The sequence below is a fragment of the Anas platyrhynchos genome, chromosome 11, assembly GCF_047663525.1.
Source record: "Anas platyrhynchos isolate ZD024472 breed Pekin duck chromosome 11, IASCAAS_PekinDuck_T2T, whole genome shotgun sequence".
Lineage (NCBI taxonomy): Eukaryota > Metazoa > Chordata > Aves > Anseriformes > Anatidae > Anas > Anas platyrhynchos.
Genome location: NC_092597.1, coordinates 24361754 through 24383405, shown reverse-complemented (window position 1 = coordinate 24383405; position 21652 = coordinate 24361754). Strand labels below are relative to the sequence as shown.

The following is a 21652-nucleotide window of genomic DNA, read 5'->3' as shown; positions in this document are numbered from 1 at the left end:
AAAACTTTGAAAGCTTGGAAAACCGGAGGGAAAAGCAGAAAACACCAATTTTTCAGGCTCTGCTGCTCAGTGTGGCTCCACGCATCACTGAGGAAGGGTGACCCCCCCTGCCCGGGGAATCGCACACAGAAGGGGGCAACGGCAGCGCTCTCAGGAGGCGAGCAGGGATCAGCCCTTTGTTGGAGTCTGGATCCAACAGAGAAATTCTCATTTCCTAAGAGCTGATGCCGAGCCAGAACTGGAGGATTTTCCCTGCACTCAAGAAAAACAACCGTGCTGTCTTCCACTTCATTCTTATGAATAAAGGGAGGAGTAGAAAAAGCCAACTCTGCTGAAAGAAGCCTCTGAACATGACCCCGAGCTTCCTCCCCAGAATTGGAAACCACTTCCAACGCGCCGTGCCCAGAGCATCCCGCAGCGCCCGCGGGCACCCTGCAACGGGCACGGAGGCAGCAGCACGCAGCCGTTCCGCATCGATGGGCTCCTGATTCCTTCACATCTGTTTGTGTACAACATCGGGCAGGGTAATGGTGCTGGGCAGCAGCCCTGAGCCCTCTGCTTCCAGAGCCTGGGGCGAGCATTAATGCGCAGCTGAGGGTGCTGACCCTTTGCGCCGTGGGGAAAGCTCTCCTTCATCAGTTTTGTCCTTGCTTTCCTTGCTTTTAGCACTTGCAGCCTGAGCCAGCTGCCCCGTGCCCACACAGGGTGCCCCGTGCCGTGCACCCAGCACCCAGCGCGGGAGGTGAGCTGATTTTTGCACCCTAACTGTTCGCACAGGACCCTGAAGCCCATTGCAATTCACACTTTCAGAAACCTAAATGTACTCACAGCTTGCCAAGGAGGGGGGAGAAGCATCTTCCCTGCCGTTACCCAACCCAAGGTCATTCACATCAAGCGTGCAGGCATTGCACTAAGCCAGACCCCGCTGCTCTCAGCTGGGAGAGAAATCGTGCCTTTCCTGTTCCATCTGTAGGACAATTACTGTGCTTTCTCTTGCAGTGTGCAGGTTTCAGTGGGAGCTGCACTGGGCTGGGGCTGCACGGCCCCTGCCGTGGAAGGCAGGGTTGTAGGTAAGGCTAAAATGTGCAACAACCACTGCTGCTACGTTTCCTAAAAGCCAGAAGAATCCTTTCCCAAGCTCCTGCTCTCTATTGACGGCTGCTGTTAATTAGCAGTAGGTAAAGGGCACTTAATGACTCGGCCAGCAGTGCCTCCCTGTCTCGCCACGAGGATGTAGGCGTCCATGCTCAGCTGAGAGCAAACTGGAATTCGCTGCAATTATTTCTAGCGGGGATCCCTTGTGGACAAACTTAGCTGTATGCAGAGCCACGAATAATTTCATTCCCCCACCGAAAGCAAGAAGGAATACAATGTCTAATTGCCAATTAATCTCGAGGTGGCTGGAAACACAGCTGGGAGCTGAAAGCAGGGGTGGGAGGAGGAGAGGAGCCCGGGGTCTGCCCCTTGCCCAGGCTGTCCCAAACCAGCCGACCTTGGCGCTGCTCCCAGGACACGAGGCTGAGCCCCCCCTTCCCGCTGGCAGGGAACATCTGCCTAATTCCTAGAGAAACCACATCTAGGGCCCGCTTGTGCATACTTGTTCTGGGGCCAGCCGTGCTCTTTAATTCCTTTCCCTCTCCGGGATCTGAAGGCTGAGATCCTGATGGGCAACGACCGTCTGCTAACGCATCCCAGAAAACTGGGGAGAAAAAAACCAAAGGGTTTCTCTAGGAATTAGGAATGATCTGGGAACAGGAGTGGCTGATGTGGGCGTCAAAGCCCCGCTTGGGCTCCAGGCGCAGGCACGGCTGGGATCAGCACAAGAAGCCTTCCTGAGACGAACGCTGCTCTTATCTCTCTGGCAGCGTGTCCGCAGTGCAGCAGATCCGCTCCCACTCTTATCACCTCGGAAGGGCTGCCAAGAGCAGAGGCGTCCCTCGCAGCAGGGCTTTCCTGGCACAGCACCGGGAGACCCTGCGCAGCCCCTGGGACCTGCACTGGGGGCAGGAGCTTCGCCTGGGGACGGCTGAGCAGGGCAGTGTCCATCCCCAGACACCCACCGGTGGCTCCTCCATGGGTGGCCTTGCTCTGAGCTTCTCCTGGGCATGGGGTGACCAGCCACGGGCTTTGGGTCCTCCTCCGGGTCCGTGCCACCTTGTGCCCGGCCCCAACTCGGACACATCCGAGTGCCTGGTGGGCTCGGGTGCTGCCTGGGAGCCATCTGAGGACACAGCCGACCTTATCTTCCCCACTCACAGCTGGATTCAGCCGTAAAACTACAGGCACACTTAAAAATAACTTCTGTGTAATCATCAATTAATTTATAACCTAGCGACAGAACAGGATTCTGCTTTTAATTAATTCCAACCTCCTTTAATTGGAGAGGGCCAATTGCCGGTGAGATGTTTGTTTATGTTTGCTCTGTTCCATCTCCTTTAAAAATCTGTCTGATTATGTTTTAACATTCGAACTCTGCTGAGGTTACTCACATTTTTGCTCCCCAAACCCAACACGAGCCTGCTGGTACCAGCGCACTTCGTGTTACGGGAGATGGAGGCTCCTTGTCCTCCTAACGTAAACACTGAATCCCCACAGCCTTCATTAATCTTGTGCAATAAAGATCCTTTAAAACACAGGAAAGGGCTCGAGTTTATGTTCATGCCTTTTCTGGGAGCCTCTGCCTGTGGATTTACACATCTGTGATTTCCTGCCATGTGAAAGTTTTGTTCCTCCTCGGAGTTTGGCAGGAAATGTTTGTATTTCCAAGAGGCGTTTCCTGCCCTGGGCCGCGGCCAGAGCATTTATGTCACTTCGTATCCAGAATCGTAACATTTATTTGTGTGCTTCCTACACATCCCCACGGTTATTCTGGTACAACCTTGGCCGTGCCGAGCATCCACGTGGCTCTCGCCGCCAGCCCGTGCTGGTGGGAACGTTCCCCTGACAAAAGCAGCCGGCGCCGTGGGCACCTCCTGCAGACCCTGACTGGCCACCACCTCTGTGCTGAACCAGGGAAGCTGTGGGGGGAGCAGGGCTGCCTGCAGCACCCACACAAGGTGGCACGGGTAAGGGACGGGGCTGTGGGGTGTCCCCCCTGCGAGCCCAGCTCCAGCCCCCCTGGCTCTGCCTTACGGCAGCTCCCGTGGGTGAAATGTTCCCTGCTGGGCAGACAGAAAGCTTTGTTCTGCGAACACACTGAGAAGATAAGGCTGATTAATGATTAGCGTGCCAATATCAGCGGCATCTAATCCCCCATGATATTGCTTTTCCTCTGAAGAGCTCTCAACCCTTGTGGCGTGCACGTTTCTGGCTAGCAGGGAGCTGCCCGCTGCCATGGGCACGTTTCTCTGACTGAATGGGAAGGTGAGGAAGCCAACCCAGTGCCCGTGCTCATCTCAGAAGTTTTACAATGGTCGGAAAGCTTCACCTCTGGGTCTTCAGTTCTGGCTCCCTCTTTCCGAGGAACACATCGCTGCTGCCCCCAGTCCCTCCACAGCAGCCCCGTTGGTGGGTGCTGGGGGTCCCTTGGCTGGGTGGTGCTGCTGCCCCGAGCCCATAAATCCCCTGCCCTCCAGCTGCTGCCGACCCGCACGGTTCACAGCCAGGTCCCCCTCCCTGCCCTGCTTTCCATGTTTCGGCCTCCCCCGAGTGACCCCACCCAGCTCCTCCTCTCACAGACACGCTGATTTTGCTGATTTTCGGCAGGCTGACCCCTGCTCTGATTTTTCCTCCTGCTCAGCAGCACCAGCAGTGCCACCGGCACGCGCCAGCCCTGGAGATCGGTGCTGCTCCTGGTTTGCTGCCCAGCGCTCCGGTCCTGTACCCAGTCCCCAGCCACACAACTGCACAGCCCGGGGGGCTGACAAGTGAAAGACGGGGAGGAGAAAAATAAAGAATGACTCTGAGCCTGGCTAGAAAACACATCCACGGTGCTGGACAGAGGGAGAGCGTCTCCAAGCATCACAGAGGATGATGATGGAGGGCAAAGCATTGCGTGTACGGTCACACCTGCATGGGTGCTCGGGAGCACTCTGTGCTTGCACTGAAAACGCAGCACCCTTGCGTGAAGCTAGAAGTTTTCACGCCCAACCACAGCGCATAACCTCCTGTACCTCTCGTCTTTCTCCACTATGACTTCTGTCAGTCTTATGCAAAGTAAAACATCGACCCCAACCTCAGCCCTGACCATCCAGGCACTGCAGCACGACCCAGACACGTTTAAACCCATCCCCTCGAAACCAAGCGGGGATATCTGTTGCCAACTGCCTGAGTGGCAGCGTGGCACCGGCTGCCTGGAAAGGGGTGACACCAGACAGCTCCCACAAGCTCTTGGGGAGCACGATCGCATCAAAGAGAGAATATTTAGTCACCAGGAGCAGAACAGCCCACGGGGCGTTACTCACTCACCCGCCTCGGTGCCTTCGCAGTCCTGCGGGTTGCACTTCTGCGTGCTCTCGGGCCAGGGCTCGTGGTCGCAGAGGCTGCTGTCCTCCTCCACCTGCCCCGTCTGCGTGTTGATGCACTTCACCTGGCGCCGCTGGATGCCCCCGCCGCAGGGCGCCGAGCACTGCAGGAGCAGGCAGAGCTGTCATCTGGGCCGGCAGCACCAGGCCCTGGGGAGTTTTTATGCTTTTATTGCACCACTCCCTGCTTTGGTTTGGAAGGCTGTTGTTTTTTTTTCCCCTGCTCCTTGCCTTTGTGCAAGAGTTGTTCCCATTCCTCCACGTGCTGCAGACGAGGGTGCCCAGCCAACTTGGGCGTGGGGCAGATGGCACTGACCAAGCTTATTAATTTCAGTAGCCATGGCAGTGACAGCACCAGGAACATTTTTATCTATTATTTTTTGTAGAGAAACCATGGGAGGGGCACACGGCACCTCCCAGCCCAGATCTCCGTGGAGGAGCCGCACCAGTGCAATGAGGATGATGCTGATCCAGCACAGAGCTCATGCGAGAGCTGCCTCGCTTCTCCCATCTGCTCACCTGCCCCCAGGAGCCCACCACCCAGCCGGTGCAGGGGTGGGTGTTGCAGGGCCGGGTGTTGTTGGGCCGTACGGCCTCATCGCAGCGGTTCAGCTCCGGGCACGTCACCAGGCGCTCCTGCTCCCCTCCGCCGCAGGGCTCTGAGCACTGCAGGGACAAAACTCGTCAAAAGGGGAAGCCAACAGCACAGTGGAACAGCAGACACGCTCCGTGCATTGGACTCTTAAGGAAAAAAAGAATGAAAAATGCCCCTACCAACGCATAAGCAAACACAAACCCTGCTTCCAGGTGTGTGGGCACAGCTCAGCCCCGGCCAGCAGCACCTACCTCTCTCCAGGAGGACGTGTACCAGTCCAGGCACGGCGTGCTCTGGCAGGGCATCTGCGCCGGCGGTTTGTAGAGGACAGCCTGGCAGTGGAAGGGGCGCAGGAGCCTCTGGTCCCTGGTGTCGATGCAGTGCACGTCCCGAACCTTCACCCCTCCACCGCAGTTCCTGGAGCACTGGGCAAAGGAGAGGCACGTCACGCTGCAGCCGGGGGCTGGTGCGGGGCAGTCCCTCTGGGATGGGACCCACGGGATAAAATAACGCACTGACGTGCTCTGCCTTGGGTTGGCTTGGGATAATGCTCAAAATCTTTACACCTAAAACCCTGTGGAGCTCCCAACTGCAACAAAACAAAGCCTTTTTGCATCAGGCAGCTGCTGATCTCCCATCCACGTGTCTCAGAGACCGAGGCCACGCAGAATAACTCGGGCTGTTCGCTGCTGTTTAACCCAGCAGGTTCCTCCAACCTAACCACAAACATGTGGCTTCTCAACAGCTCTTTTCAGAGACTTTCAAACCTTCCTTCAATGAGCTTCCACAGTTCTGGCTTTTAAACCACCCCATTACTGTGGGATAAAGCCATTTAAACTCTGTGCCAAGTGTAAGATCTGACCTCTGCTTTTGCAATCCACGGGGCAGGAGCACGCACGGACAGCGAATAACCACCCGCACGGCAGGCACCAGCTGCTGCCCCTTCCCTGTGCGTTAGGAAGAGAAATGGTGTGGAAGGAGAGGCAAGGCAAGCTCGCCTGCTTACCTTACTCCAGTTCCCCACGCGCCAGGACGAGCACGGCCTCAGGGAGCACCTCCTGGCGGGGACGGGCTTGCTGGCAGCAGCGCAGTGCCGCTCCGTGCCCGTGCTGCAGCGCACGCTGCGCCAGATCGCGCCCACACCGCAGGTGGCCGAGCACTGCAAAGAAAAAGCAGCACCTAAAGCACCCAGGGGGCTCAGCTCATGGCCCCCTCCCGGGGAGCAGGAGGGTGCTGGAGGAACGGGACCGGGCCGTGGTGAGGCAGGGATTCACCCCTCACTTTGGAGACTGCTCTGAATTACTTTGCAGCAGTGTTTTCGTCTCAAAAGCCTGCGCAGGGTTTTCCAAACAGACTCGCTCAGCGTAACCCCGTGCCAGGCACTGCCCCGGTGCTGAAACCGAGAGCAGGGCTCCCTCCAACGCTGCCGACATCCCACCGGCTCCGTGGGGAGCACCCGGGGATGCTCGGTGCCCCCTCACAAAGCCCCCATGTGTGACTCTATTTCACTGACACCAACTATTGTCCTCCCACTTACTGGCTCCTTTGTGCAACCTCCCAAAAAGAGCTCCCCGGTGCTCGGTCTCCAGTGGTTTGCGGCACAGAAGGCTTCTTATTGCTGTGCTTTCTGATAAAAGCCCATTACCAGGGATTGCAGAAGCCATTTGTCTGTCACTGCAAGCGCAACGCAAAGAGCAGCCACGGGACAGCTCGGCAGTAAAGTGAGAGCTGATAATTACAGATAATCCCCCATTCACTACGCTTCCCTGCGGTAATTTGCAGCCTTAATGCACCTTAGCCTTGACATTTCTGTCATTTTGGGGCGTATTTTAAACCACTCTTGCCAATAAAATGACAGATGTTTGCTCCTGGGCCAGACTCTGCTCTCACCATGTGCCCAACCACAGCAGGGGCTCAGTGCTCTCGGCTTCTCCTGAGCTGGCAGTGCCACTGCAGAGGGCAAGGAGCTGCCACGGCCGGTGCCCGGCAGAGTTTTGGCTGCAGCGAGGGCCACAGGCACCCGACTCACACCGGCTTCACCCCATGGCACTCGGTGCTGTCAGCATTTGGCCAAAATGCAAAAATGCCTGCGTTAGCTGCGTGCAGAGAGCAGTGCCCCAGAGAGTGGTCCTGGGAAGGGGCAGGTCTGCTACCTCCAAACCAGCCCCATTACACCTCTAAAGGGACACAATAATAGGACACAATAATGGGAACCAATAATGGGACACAAACCCTACCTCGCTCCAGTTGCCGACCTCCCAGCTGGGTGTCACAGCGGCTGTTTCAGCAGTGGATGGCAGCAGCAAAGCCTCGTCCTGTCCCCAGAGCCCTGGGGGCGTGGGAGTGGGCTGGGATCCCTCCTGCTCCCCATCTCCATCTCCATCTCCATCTCCATCTCCGTAAGCAAATGTCCTCGGGGCTGCTGATGGGGAGCGCTGCCCCGGAGCCGTGCCGCCCATCTGGGCCACGCTGGAGGTCTGGGGGGTGTGTGGGGGGGCTGGCTCCGGGTGCTGCAGCACCCACGTCTCCCCCAGGCTCCCCTCGGTCCACCCCGGAGCTGGGGGCTCAGGGGAGGCTGGCGCCAGGGCAGCTCTCTGGGGGAGGCCGCTGGCGGTGAGCTGGGTGGGCAGCCCAGGCGTGGTGGGGGACACGGACACGGGTGCTGGGAGGGATGTTGCGGCCACAAAGGGGGCTGAGCTGAGGGACAGGGGGGTGTTGTACCCCACCCGCTGCCCTGCCTCCCACGGGGGTCTCTCCGTAGCACCTGCAGGATGAGGGCTTGCAATGGGACCAGCACTTTCAGCGCTCCTGCCCACCTCCTGCTGTGGTCTGTGGGTGGTGGGGGAGGTCGGACCCGTCCCCTCTGCCACGTGTGGCTGCTCCTGTGTTGTGTGTGTGCGCACAGTCCCCTCTGCTGCTGGCATTTCTGCCAATTCCTCCTGCTCTTCGGCCTTGGAGGCAGCACCGTTACCATCACTGGTGATGACAAACCCCATTTCCCGTGAGTTTTCCCGGCCCTTCCCGGGGCTGGCAGTGTTATCAGGAGGCGCCGTGCTCTCAGGCTCTCCCAGGCTGTGGGACGCGCTGTCTGCACCAGCACTGCCCCTGTCACCAGGCAGCGGCGTGGAGGGAGCAGCCGGAGCCCAGGGAGCGATGCTGCGGGCGGCAGCATCCCCATCCCACACGGGAACAGAGCCTGCCAGCACGGTGCCTGCGGGCTGATCGGGGAGCAGGTTGCCCAGGCTGCTGGGAGAGCCCCGACTCGCTGCGGGCTGGGTGGGCAGCAGCTCCTCGGAGCGGGGCACGAGCACTTCGCCCCCCTCATCACCTGTGGGAGCAGGAGCCGCCGTGCTGGGAGCGGTTGTGCTGGTGCCCTTGTGCTCTGGGGCCATGCCAAGGAGGTCGTGGATGACAAAACCCCCTGACTCTGCCTCCCCTTCGCTGTGCACGGGAGCAGAACCATTTGCTTCACTTTGCTTCACCAGATCGTCCCCATTTGCTCCTCCTCCCGGCTCCACGGTGTGCAGGACATCTGCGGGCAGCTCAGGGGGCTCCTCCACATCGTTGCTGCTCAGCTCGGGCTTAGGGCCCTCACTTTTGGTTTCTTTCTCGGTGAAGGGGTAATAGGACAGATCCTCATGGAAGTTGATAAAATTATAATCGTAGTAAAAGTCATCAACAAAGACGTTTCCTTTCCTGGATGAGAAGTCCTCCTCGGTTATGATATTGACGTCGTTGGACTCTGGGATGTTTGGGATTAAGGGGTTAAATTCCGTGATGTGGTTATTGCCGATGTAATCTATCTCATTAAACATTTCTCTGCTGGAAGAGCCGCTGCCGGACCAGTCGGTGTTGGCGTCGTCCAATTTCATCTGGCACTGTGGCAGGGAGCAAATAGTTTCCGAGCTGGGTCTTTGTTCGGGGTCACAAGTCGCCTGGGTATTATTGCTGCAGTACACAGGGCGTCTTTGTGTCCCATTGCCACACGTTGCCGAGCACTGGGGAAGGAAGAGAAACGAACATTTCAGAGCACGGGAGATGCAGGGGGCCAGGGGAAGCGTTGGTTTGGGCTGCCCGTGGCTCTGCCTCTGCCAGCACCCACCCGGGTCCCTGGTGGTCCCATCGTGGTGCTGGGCAGTCGGGGTGCCTGCTGGGCTCTGGGGCTGTCTCCCCATTTTGGAGAGCATCGCAGGGCATTTTGCTCAGGGGGGTCCCTGTCCTGCACTACAGCCAGAAGTGATTTTCCCAGGAGACGAGCACCGCGAAGGGCTTTGGATAAGCTGAGCTAATAGGTCTGCTCTAAGTGGCCCATCCCCATCAATTCCATCTCTTCTTCTGGAAGGGAATGTTTTAAAGGAGATCATAACAGGGGTGTTGTCCTAGCGAGCGAAGGAAAAAGGCGAGGATCAATGAGTGGCTTTGTGGAAGACGCCCTCTCCTCCACCACAATGGTCTCTTTGAGGTCGCCCAGTAGAGAAGAAACCCACAAGCTGCAGCGAGGGACGGCAATGTTTTTTGCACGATAAGTAAACCCTGGAGCTACGAACACCACACGTGGGTTGGAGAAGCCACGGGCTGCTGCGGGTTGCTGTGGCAGATGCACAGAGCATTGGTCACGCACAGCAACACGCTCACACATCCCAGCCAGCAAGAATAAAAAACCACCACGTCAGACAAACCCAGCAGAGGGGATTTCTGCAAAAATCGCCATTCTTTGGATGAAAATGGAGATGGGCTGGAGATGTGGTCCTCAGATAACACAGACTCGTGAACTTTCAGCCTTTCTTGGTTTTGCTCAGTCCTTGCAAGGCTCCAGTGCCTGGATGGGACCTGCAGCCCAGGAACGTGCCTGGCACAAGGCAGGGTTCAGAACACCAGGGCTGGCCGTTCCCACCCACCGCACAGTGTCCCCAAAATCCAGCATCTCCGTTCATCTGCCCCTGCAGGCGAGGTGCCAGCAAGCTGCCTCGCCCCACCAGGACGGTGCTGCCAGATCAGGGGGAAGCTCAGAGCTCAGCTTCCACCACGCAGCCAAAATTTCTTAGCATATGGCTCCGGCTCCATCTGGGAGATAAGCTCCAGGGATCACAGCTCTCCCAGGAGGAGGAGGGGGGTTATTTGCCAAGCCTGGGTTATCAGCAGAGCCCCCAAGGCACAGATAAGGAGCCACTGCCATTAGCAGCTTCACAGGAGGAAGGAGCAGAGCTTGCAGGGTGTTCAGCACCACGCACGCAGGAGGCATCGCTGCAGGAGGCATCGCAGCGCCAAGCTGCACAGCGGGATGTGCCTCTGAGAGCAGGAGACAGATGCTCTGCAGGCAGAGCCTCGTGTGCTAGCAGCACGTCTGAGAGCAGCACAGCTTCTGCAGGGAGCCCGTGAAGCTGGGTGTGCCTTGCTGAGGGGTCTTTCTGAAGGCACCGCCTCCCGGACCCACCGATGTGCTTAAACACATCAGCTCAGCAAACTTGCAAATCCCCCCTCAGCTCCAGTGGGCTCCCCACGGGACACACGTGCTGCCCTGCCCGAGGCTCTGCAAGCACAAAAAGCAAAGGAGCTGCTCTGACTGGCACTGGGTAGATGGACCACGCTCCTGGAAAGCTTCCCAGCCCCTCAATTTTCTCCACTTATCGGTGGTGGTGGCAATGGAGAAGAAAGAGGAGTCTCACTTTAAGTGAAGGAAGAACAGAAAAGTCACAGACATCTTAAAATCTCAGGTGCTTTTTTCATGGTTTCACAGACATGGAGATGGCAAAGCCAAAGAGGAGCAGCACTGGGACAGACCCCGGGGCAACTGGGGATTCGGGGCTTTTCCTTTAAACTATTGCAGCTTTCTTTCTCAACCGTGCAATTGTGGCTTCTGTGGGCCTCTAGAAAAATATTTCTAAATAGCTCTCATTTAGCCTTCAAATTTTCTGTTCGCATTTTTATTCTCTGTTTCTTAGCAACGAGCTCTGCTCCCAGGCTCTGATTTGTCTCCTGGTACTTTCCTTCACGCTGCACACTTTCTGAAACCAGTGCTCAAACGAGGAGTTACGGCTCTCTGGTTAAAAACCTCAACCACAAAAATGCAAAAATAAAAAAGGCTGCACAGGGTCTCCACCGAACGTGGCATTTTATACATCTTTCTCTCTCTCCCTTAAGTACTTTGCTGAAGATCTCCCTGCGGACGAGCCCCACTCCTGGCAGCAGCAGCAAGGCAGCGCAGCCCCGTGCCAGCTCGTGCGGGCACAGAGCAGACGCCCACCCGCTGCCACGCACGTGCACAGCACAGCTAGCCCCTGGCTGGCCCGCAGCACCTTGCCTCTGCAAGCAGGAAATAGTTGTAAGGTTTCTGCCAGAACAAAGGGGAAAGACTTGTGGGGCTGCAAAACACATTGAAGGCTTTAACACGTCCTGTTTCTGTCCCCTCTGCATTGAGCACGCAGCATGGCCTTGCCTGATTGAGAAAGCAGCAAAACCCAGAGAAAGAGAAGAGAAAATGGGAAAAACACCGCTGCTCGTTCCTTACTGAGACCTCTCTGTGCCATGAAATTCCTTTCTGTGTGCTCTGGTGCTGCAATGCAAGCCCCAGATGCACTTCACTACCAGGAGAGCTCTTGCCTGCTGCAGGCTGAGGACATCCTGGTGGCACCTCGTCCGTGCTCTGGCCACCTTTGCAGGGAACCGCGACCACCCCAGCTCCTTGTCTCACCTCTGACCAGTTCCCCACGGCCCACTGCGAGGGACAGGGCACATCCCGCTGGCAGGGAGCGGTGGATTCTGGCTTGGAGAGGTGCTGGCAGTCGGCTTGCTGCAAGGCCCTCTGCTCGTCCAGCCCCACGCTCTGGATGCACAGCACCGTCCTCTTCATCAGCCCCGACGTCCCGCACGTGGCCGAGCACTTTTGCCACTCTCCGACCCACCACCTGGGGGAAGATGAGCGGTGTAAATGTGTGTGCTGCAGCCAGCACCTGCCCCGTGCCATCCCCAGGCCCCTGCTGCCTCTGCTGGGGTGGTTTGAGCATCGAAATTGTGCTGAGAAGGAGCAAAGGAACAAAGAGCAGACCTGGCGGGGCAGGGCTCCTCGTTGCACGTCCTTTGCTGGTCGTCGGGCCGGGTCAGCGCGTCGCAGTATCGCTCCTCCACAATGCCGGCCAGCTTTTCCACGCAGTGCACGATCTGCCTCTGCACCCCTGGGGACACAGACAAGGCTTGGCTCTACACACCGAAACCAGAATACCAAAACCAGAAGAAGGAAAATGAAACCTTCACTGGAACCGAAACTGAAAGCTGAGAGCCCACCTCTGCCGCTGCACGTGCCCCTCGCATGCTGCCAATGGCACCAATGCTCCCTTCATGCCCAGATGGAAAAAGAAGAGCTGGACACCAGAAACGTGACATGATCCCTCTATGGTTAGAGCCAGGGAATGGAACTGTGCTGGAAAACGACGGCCACTGGGCGTGTGTGCACGTGCCTGGGTGTGCAAGCTCACACCCAGGCGCTCGGGGGGCTTTCCAAGGAGAATGGACCTGGCAGCAGCACAACTCCTCCTGGCAGCCTCCTGCCCTGCTGCAGCTCGGGGATAAATCACCCCGAAGCCTCCTGCCCCCGTCCTGCAGCACTCACGGGTGACATTTTTCAGGATGACCTCACTTCCAACACGCTGCCTCGCTGTCGGCTTTTGTCCTGCTTTTTGCCACACATACTTGACCCGTGACTCGGGAGGGCTGTAAATAACGCCGACCAGCTGAGCGCAGACGGGCCCGGAGCTGCTGAGCTCTGCTGGGGAGAGCTGCCGGGCACTGTGGCCCTGGAGCTTGGAGGTTTCTGAGCACGAAGCTGGCAGAGATGAGGTCCCTGTGCCAAGCTCTCCCAAATCCCAAGTATCTCAGCCCCGGGAACAACTGTGGGGTGAGCAACCTCACTGGCCAGCTCGTGCCTGATGTGCTCCTACCTTTCCCTTCTGTTCTGGAAGCTGTCAAGCCAACCACGCGATGGAAAGTTGGTTTTAAATAAAAAAATGCACGTGCTGAAGTGCAGCATCTCGTGGACGCCCACGCAAATCCACAGCAAAGAGCTCTTACAGCAACAATAGGTAAAAAGCTCTGCAAGCTCATGCAGCACCACATCCCTCCTGCTTCACAGCAGGAATCAACCCACATCTACCAGGAGTAGGCAGGAAACATCTCCTGGCCTTCCGTGCTGCCTAGAAAGGACCAGTGTCAGTGAAGTCCCTTTGCTTTAACGCAAAGGGATCTTTGTTTTCTCCCTTTAACTTTTACCCAGAGCCATGGCTGCTCTCAAGGCAGCCCTCTCTGCCCCCAGCCTCACCCCGTGCCATGTGCAGGATCTGTTCCCTGCCTGTGGGTACCCTGAGAGCAGCCCAGCGCCATGCTCAGCCCGACTCTGCTGCTGGGGAGAAAGCCAAAAAGCCGAGAGAGAGAGAAACAGAGAGAGACCTGATCCTTCTGACGTCTGTTTATGGAGTAAAATGAAAGCACTCACTGCTGTCAGCTCTGCGGAGTGCTGGGAGACTGAACGGCCACACATGCTCACACACACATCCCTCGAAAGCTTCCCATCCCTTGCAGCCCAGGGCGCTTGGGACACAGTGAAGGGGAGGGGAAGACAGGACACGGTGCCTGAACAGGACCACCATGTTCTGCCCCCACCAAGCTCCTGAAATAATCTCCCCTCCAGCCTGGCCAGGCTGCAGACCGGCCATTTGACACTCTCTGATTCCTCTAAAGCTTTTTGTCTCGATCAGCCTGATGGCCCAGGGACACCCGGCGCGGTAACAGGACACCAAAGTGAGGAAAGCGCTGATAAAGAACGGGCTCCTGTGGCTGAGCGTGGCAGGGGCCACTAGGGAGTTATGACCTCAGCACATGCTGCCTTTTTTTTTCATCCTCAAGACCTCCTGAAACCAAAGACCCAGGAATTTCTAAGCCAAATGCCAGCAGAGTGCTCTGATACGGCTGCGATGGGGAGCGTGGCACGGAGGACGTGCAGCTCCTGCCACCAGCTGCCTCTCCAACGCCTTGGTGCAGCACAGGAACAGCACAGACCCTGCTGCCTCCCTGCACCACAAAATCCCATCAGCATTTAAACTGTTTAGAGTGAGAAACAGACCGGGGATTAATGGAGAAGTGCTGTCTGACGGGCTGAGCCCCCATCCCTCTGCGTGCCCCGTGGTGCAGGGTGGCTGTGCGGGACTCACCGGTGCCGCAGGTGGCGGTGCACGTGGTCCAGGAGCCGAAGCGCCAGAGGAACTCGGTCTGCTCGATCTCGTTCTCGCTGTCGGCCGGCCGCTGGATGGTGTACTGGTAGCGCACACCGGGGTTGGTCTCCTGGAACAGCAGCTGTGGGGACACGGCACACGGTGAGGGACGTGCTCAGCGCAGGGCAGCCGGGATGGATGTCGCATTGCAGAGGTTTGCAGGGGATAACGGCCCACCCAGGCCATGAAGATGTCACTTTCTACCCAGCTCCGTGCCGGAGCAGTATTTGTCCTCCCTCTCTCACTGTTGGCCAGGGTCGGTGCTGGTCTGGCTGCTGTACCCCGGCAGCAGCACGCGACCGTGTCAGACAACACACCCAACAAGTGCTCAAAGCAGGGTGAGGGCAGAAGTGCCCCAGCTGGCCCTGCTGAGAGCACTGGGCTTGTGGAAATGTCAGGTAATAATAAAAATAACAGCGGCAGCACTGAGAGCTTCCAGGACTTTGGTTTTACGTCTGCTCTGCCAAAGAGCCTGGAAGGATTTCCTTGTTAATTCCCTCCGGTCCCGCTGCCAAACGCAGCTCAGCCCGAGGAGCTCCTCCAGGTTCAGCACGGCCGGGTCCTGCCCCGAGAAGGGCCCCGATGTCCCTGCCCCAGGCAGAGCCAGGTGAGGACGTTTTGTGTGTGCCACAACACCCAGCAAGGAGCCCACCGGCAGCAAACACCCGCGTGGTGGCTGCTAACACACGCTGCAAGGAATGAAAATAATTTCTCCCCGCTTGCAATGTGGCTCTTGCTGCTCTCCAAATGAGTGCGGCTGCTCCTATGGCGAACGCCAGCCCTGCCCAAAGCGCCCCCAGCACCACTCAGCACTCCCAAAAGGCTGCGAGTTCAAATGTGTTTTTTTTAGCCTAAGTGCTCCCATTATTGCCAAAGCTTTGTTGTTCTTGGAGCTTTTGCAGGAGCAAAGGCGCCTTTCCAAAACCTCTTCATGAATATTGAAACATTTTTGTCAAAAGGTTTTAATTAGGTTATGAAGCCCAGAAAGCATCCCAGCAATTTGCTGGTGCTGAGCACGCCTGTGGCCTTATTAGCAGGGGAAAGCGAGGCTTGGAGGCAGAGGAGCTGAGGAGCCCTCTCACCCTGAAGCTCTGCAAAAACACAAACCCAAATTTTTGGCTGGCTCGGGCTGCTTGGCGAGCTGGGGTTGCAGGGACACAGCTCCACAGCTCCCTGCCCACCCCGTCTCTGCAGCAAGCAGGGCACCGAGGCCAGGAATGCACACACAAGAAATAAGACCCGGGCTGTGCAAAGCCCCAGATCCCAGGCTTGCAGCAGACCTGATCCTCTCCCTGCCCAGCTCCACCAGCCCGGGCTGCAGGGCACGGCGGGAACCCCCCAGGTTCCTCCTGCTGCTGTGCTAATGAAGGCAGCACACCCAAGGAGAGCCCATCTCTTTCTTCACTTCTCAGGGGGTGGTTAAAAGGGAAAAAAAACAAGGTTAAACCACAGTCACGAAGCGTACCTCTAGGGCTCAAGCATTACTCATTCCTACATCCTGCGTGGTGTGATTTTGAGGAGGGATCCTCACATTCCACGGTGCACAACCCCTCAGGAATTGCTCAGATTTTAACCGTGGCGCTCAAACCCAAGTCGGTTTGGCACCCACAGAAACTTTAGCCTGACAGCAGCTGGACCGCAGTCAGGGGGACAAATCCCACCGGTGTCTCCAGAGAAAAACCTGGCCTCTGGGGGCAGGGAAATCAGCTCTTGAAAGCTTTGCATGACCCGGCAGACCCCTCACCACCGACCCAAACACGTCGGCAGCGAGCAGCTTCCCACAAAGCTGCCCAGCAGCCACGATCCCGGACCCTCAGGTCCCGCGCTGCCTTTCAGCTGTCCTCGGTGCAGGGCATTGCGACCTGTGCAAAGCTCGTGTAACATAAAGCTGTGCCGAAAAGCAGTCCCTTGGGCAACTCTTTTCTATGGAAATAAGGTGAAAATTAAGGGGATGGGATTGGTTAGGAAGACGAGGCGATTTTAAGCTGCCACTGCTGCAGCCAAGGAGGGGTGCGGTGCCTGGCGAGGTTGCTCTTATTAAAAGCACCCCCAGGGCACATCAGGTGAATTGGGGACATGGATCCACGGGCAGCAGTCCCTGGGGACCAGCAGATGCTCTCCTCACCGGTACTTCCACCACCCTGGACACATGCTTGTGCAACACAATTTGGTTTGATCGTGTTGCTTTTTTCAGGACTATGTGTGTAACTGGAACACTCCTGGCTGGCCACACGCAGCATTGCCCCATCACAGGCTCACCCCTTCAGTGCCTCGGGGGTGTCACGGCTTACTTTAGGGGAGCTGAAATTCCCATGTGGACAAATGAGTAAAACCTGAAAATTCTTGTTGGTTCGGAGGATTTCAAATGATCCTCTTGGATTTTCGCTTTCTGCCTCCAGCAGTGTTGTGAGCAAGCAGAGCCTGACCAGCAAGAACCACAAAGGCACCACCCAGGCTTTGGACCTGCCTGGGCACCCCCAAGGGGCGTGAACCCTTGCTCAGACCCCAGGCAGTGCCGGGGGCCTGATGCTGGCAGGAATGTGGCACTGCCAAGGGGTGACAGTGTGGCAGCTCCCAGCTCCCTGGTGCCTCCACCACCACTGGAGCCCACTTGGACCCACAGGCTGCTCCAGCCCTGCCAGAAACACCACGGGCTCTTCCCTTGCTCTTGATAAGATATGGAGAAAGCCTCCGGAAGCCAGCTATTTCTTTTCATACTCTCTCTCCTGTGTAAATATTTTGAGGAATGCTGCAAGCTGGATGAGGCTCAGCTGGAAGCAGCGCGCACCAGACCCACCCCGAGCTCAGAAACGCGCTCCCCGGGCCAGCAGCGTGTGTTCGGCTGCTGGTGGCATCGCCTCCGGGGAAAACACACTGGGGAGGGGACACAGCCCCTTCCCGTGGGTGGCCACAAAGTGCTGTGACAGACCCCTTCCCCGCAGCCCCACACAGGAAGGCTGCAGAGCCCCCTCATGCCCCCTCGTGCCCCCCAGCTGCACGCCCTGGCTGCAGGCAGAGCCCAGCCCATACCTGGATCCACACGGGCTCCACGGTGGGCCCTGGAGACGTGAGGTTCTCCCAGTTCCCTGTCCTCGCATAGGTGAAGGTGGTGCCTGCCACCCTGTAATCCCCGTTCCACTGGATGGTCCAGCCGCCGTTCAGGAAATATTTCTCGGGGTCCTCGCTCCGAAGCGCCAGGAAATTGCCGGCTTCTGCGACTTCTTCGATGCGGATCTCTCGGGCTCCAGCGGGGATAATCCCAATATCAACGTAACCTGGGGTGCAATAAACATTTGCCCCGGGGGGAATCAAGAACACGATCTGCTCCCTGGGGTAGGTGGCTAAGTGCCCCCTGGGACAGGGTGCTGGCATCTCCTGGAGACATCAGAGGAACACATTTCCTGCCTGAGTGCTGGCAAGGGCTTTACACACTTTCATCATGTCCTTGTCAACCCACAAAATCATTTTAAGCCTTTCCAAACGAGCTTCAGGCTGCAGAGATTTGTTCTGAGGTCATTAAGCACAAACAGCAGTAAGGAAATATTTTTCTTCTGAGGGGCAAGAAGTGGAAAGGCAACTCCCCTGCTCCCTGCGCTACTGCTTGGACCTTATCTCATCAAAATCAACCAGGCTGGGCTGAGGAAACACTGCGAGCGAGCAGCGTGAGGGAGCCTGGCTCTTGGTGCTGAACACACAGAAACAAAGTCCCGTGTCCCTTGGGTTCCTGCAGCCCGGAGCAGTGATGGTGCTTGCAGAGCCATCCCTCCTCCCGGGGTGCTGCCTCCCAGGACGTCCCTGCAGCGCTGGGGTTTTGTTTGCAAGCCACCCCTTCCCCGTGCACTGCTGATCAAGGGAAAAATGAGCTCTGCAGGGCAGGGGGGTTGTTTTAAGGAAACCATTTAAAACAACAAGACGTTTTTCTGCTCTCCGGTGGCTGGGAGCTGTGTGCTTGCCCTAAGCCGGCTCTGCTCACCCCCCAACTTTCCACCAAACCGTTTGGTCCCTGGGGAGGCTGTGGCTGCTGAAAGCTCAGCACATGGTGCTTGTCTTTATCCCTTAGGGGTGTCCTGCTCTGGGGTCAGTGCCGAGCACCCTTACCCAGCCCCTCGCTGTCCTCAAACATCTTCTGGACGGTGTGGCAGGTGGAGCCGTCCCCGTGGCAGACGCCGCAGCGGTCCTCCACCGCGTTGGAGTCGATCTCGTAGTCACAGCCCACGTTCTGCAAAAAAGCCCCATCAGCACCGGCCCCGCGCCCACCCAGGGATTCGCTGGAATTGGCTCCAGCAGCCAAATGTGGGAAACAACCACAGTTATGAGGACCAGCCTCAGCAGAGAGACGGCAGGAAAAAAGGAACATAGATTGGAGAGGGGAGAGCTGGAGTGTTTTTGCAGGATGGGTGGCACACCCAGGGGGGCTGCAATGTGGGTTTCTCACTCTAGTGTTTGCCTGCAGCCCCCTGTCCTGTTCATACAGCTCTGAGAAGCCAGAGGGACATCTCGTCACCTTCCCCTGCCCTGCTCTGCAGCCCCGAGTCCCCAGAGCCCGCCGGCACGTGCTAAGAGCTGTGCCTAGCTGGGCCAGCCTCCTGATCCTTGGCCTTGCCAATCCTGTCTCAAAACACTTCCCCAAAACCTTTCCTATGTTCTGCTGGAGCTCTCCACACCTCGGACCTAGGCAGCTGCCAAATTGCTCGATCAAATGGAGACTCCATCTGACTCCGCACAATAAAAACTGCAGCCAATTCCCCAAGGGTCCCGCTGGGCCCCGTGCCACCGAGAAGCCTTTAGTCTGAGCTCCAGGAGGATGTGTCCAGGGAGCCAGTTGCACACACGTGCTGGAACTATTTTAGCTACTGCAGTGCTCTGTACTGAGCCAGGTTTAATTCTGGTGTTGAAGCCAGCAGCAGGCTTGCAGTCAGCGACAACTGTACGTGTGCAGTTAGCTCGGAGTGAACGTGCTGTCATCTGAGGAGAGCTGCTGGATCCCGCTCTTTTGTATGTGCCAAGTAAAAACCATGACCTCTGAGCTCTCCCCCGAGCCCGTGCCTGTGCATCTGTGTGCTGCAGCCTTTGAAGTAACCTACAGACTATTAAAGGAGGAAATGTGACCTCCTCCGAGTCTCCTGCTGTGCAGAGCAATTGCCATCAGCCTCTGCCTGGTGCCACTGGCAGCGCAGCCAGGAAGAGGAGGAAGTTTCCACGAATGGTTTTTATGCAACATGCTGAAACTTGCTTACTGATTATTTTCCCTGCTGCTCTTTGCGCCGTCCATTGCATGACAGCCCTCACAGCAACCAGAATTCCACGGAAGTGACAAGGAGGAGAGGACCTGACTTGCCTTCTCCTTGCAGCTCTCTCTGATCCTTGTCCCATCCCTCCTGAGCCAGAGATGTCCTCCCCAGCCAGCAGCCAGGCAGCTCTGCCACATGCTGCAGCTTGCACGGAGCTTTCAGGAGAGAACAACAGCAGCCTGGGAGTCAGAACAAACCCCAGCGCTGGGAGAGGCCGCTGGGGCTGGGGAAGACATCTCCATTGCTGCAGGCTGTGGGTCAGAGCAGCATCTGCCAGCACTGCAGGGCTGGGTTGGGCTGGGTGTCCTCTCCACCTGCCCTTTCCATCTCCCCAGCCTTATTTTCAAGTGAAACTGTACTTTGTGTGTTTCTTTGGTTTTGTGTTCTATTTCCCTGAAGCCAGCAAAGAGGCTTAAAAAACCCTTGCACCAAATATCTTGTATGGAGTATGGAGAGCTCACCCTCATTTCTGTGCAGAAAAATGGTAACAAAGTGGGTCAGGGAATGTCTGCAAGGGGACAGCGGGCACAGCCCCGATCACCAGCCCTTCCTGGAGCACAGGGGAGCTGCTGCCCCTTGGCACGCCGTGGTGAGGGCCGTACCTTGCAGATGCCGTTGATGCACATGTCCCGGCTGGCGTTCATTTCGTAGCACGGGGTCCCATCGATGACAGCGTCCCGCAGCTTTTCTGCAAAGTATTCGTTCTCCGGGCGGCAGTGCAGCTCGCAGGGGTTAACTGGGGAGCCGAACAGACAGAAACTGAACCCGAGGAGCCGGGGTCTGCACGCCTTCATTCGCCTGCTTTCTGCAGCAGCGTTGCCCTGGGCTCACACGGACAGGTGCCACCTTCTCTCCATGTAACCATCTCCGACAACACAAATTAATCCTGCAAACCCAGCCATAATTCAAAATACGGCATAAATACACTGCAAGACTGGTGGGAAAGGAAGGCAAATCTTTTACAGGCAGCTCCAGCAAGACCAAGCCATGGCAAGGATCTATCTAAGGCTCTCTGCCAGGGCTTCGGGAGAAGCCTGGCGGCAGGCTGTGCGCACTCACTGTTGTTGGGCACTGGCGTCCACTTGTAGAGCTTCCCCTTGTAGGGCATGGGGTTGAACTGGCTGCACTGCACCTGGCGGAAGGACGGCTTGTCGGGGGGACACGGCCTGATGTTGCAGATCCGGAACCGCTTCCGCTCCCCCAGGCAATACCTGCCCCCGTACTTCGGCCTGTTGCGGGAGGGAAAAGCAGAAATTAACACAGTGCACACCACGGGAACTCCCTTACAATAACTGTAATCCCTAACGTATGGAGGAGATTTTTAAATGCTCAGAAAGCATCGCCCATGTCCTTGTTCTCCAGCTCCCCGCTGGGCAGGGGACACTGATGCTCTGCACAAAGTCCTCGGTCACTTGGCAGAGATACGGGCGCACACAGCAGAGATACGGAGAGAGCAGAGCCCCCAGCTCCGGAGGTGACAGAGAATTCCAAGCCCAGCTGACTTTGCTCCAGCTTTGCTGTTTGTTTCTGTTCCCTTGGAAGGTGCCTAATTCACTCAGGGGTTGCTTCTGGCCAGGTTTGCTTCTTGCTCTCGGCACTCAGCACAGCATTGCAGCGGCCAGGCCGCGGCGGTGCAGGAGAGGGGTTGGATTTGTTGGTCCCCAGGCCCCTCTTTGCCTCCTTGAAAGATCAACCAGACTGAAAAAGGGACGTGTGAAGCAGTCGTTTTTGCGAGTCCCCTGGGAAGATACTGGAGGCTCACAGCTACTTTTTGCATCTCGTCCCTCCTGACCATCCTTCCTTAACGTTGCAAATATAGCCAATTTTATAGGCCTGGTTTATGAAGCTATAAAACCAGTTAGTAAAGACAAGTAACCAGGAGTGTTCATGTCCAAATCCCTCCTTCCTCCTGCTGCCGGGCACTGTGACACCCTGCGGACCAAGTGCTGCACCCACCCTGCTCACCACAGCTCTGCCTGGTTGTGACTTTGCCGGTGATCCCAGCAGGGTGACACACAGGTCCAGAATGAACACATGGCCAGA

The 21652-nt window shown here is 57.2% G+C and overlaps 1 protein-coding gene across 1 annotated transcript in view; it reads right to left on the bottom strand.

Annotated features, from left to right (window-relative positions):
- Positions 1 to 21652, bottom strand: part of ADAMTS7 (ADAM metallopeptidase with thrombospondin type 1 motif 7) — a 43841-nt gene that overhangs the window by 4542 nt on the left and 17647 nt on the right. The window contains exons 12-23 of the mRNA XM_038185241.2: positions 20669 to 20838; positions 20212 to 20345; positions 18417 to 18537; positions 17349 to 17593; positions 14259 to 14400; positions 12104 to 12230; positions 11750 to 11963; positions 7296 to 9056; positions 6065 to 6217; positions 5310 to 5483; positions 4983 to 5129; positions 4408 to 4567 (exon numbers count right to left, since the gene is read on the bottom strand). Coding sequence (XP_038041169.2) covers positions 4408 to 4567; positions 4983 to 5129; positions 5310 to 5483; positions 6065 to 6217; positions 7296 to 9056; positions 11750 to 11963; positions 12104 to 12230; positions 14259 to 14400; positions 17349 to 17593; positions 18417 to 18537; positions 20212 to 20345; positions 20669 to 20838 — 3548 coding nt within the window. The remainder of the gene's footprint in view (positions 1 to 4407; positions 4568 to 4982; positions 5130 to 5309; positions 5484 to 6064; positions 6218 to 7295; positions 9057 to 11749; positions 11964 to 12103; positions 12231 to 14258; positions 14401 to 17348; positions 17594 to 18416; positions 18538 to 20211; positions 20346 to 20668; positions 20839 to 21652) is intronic.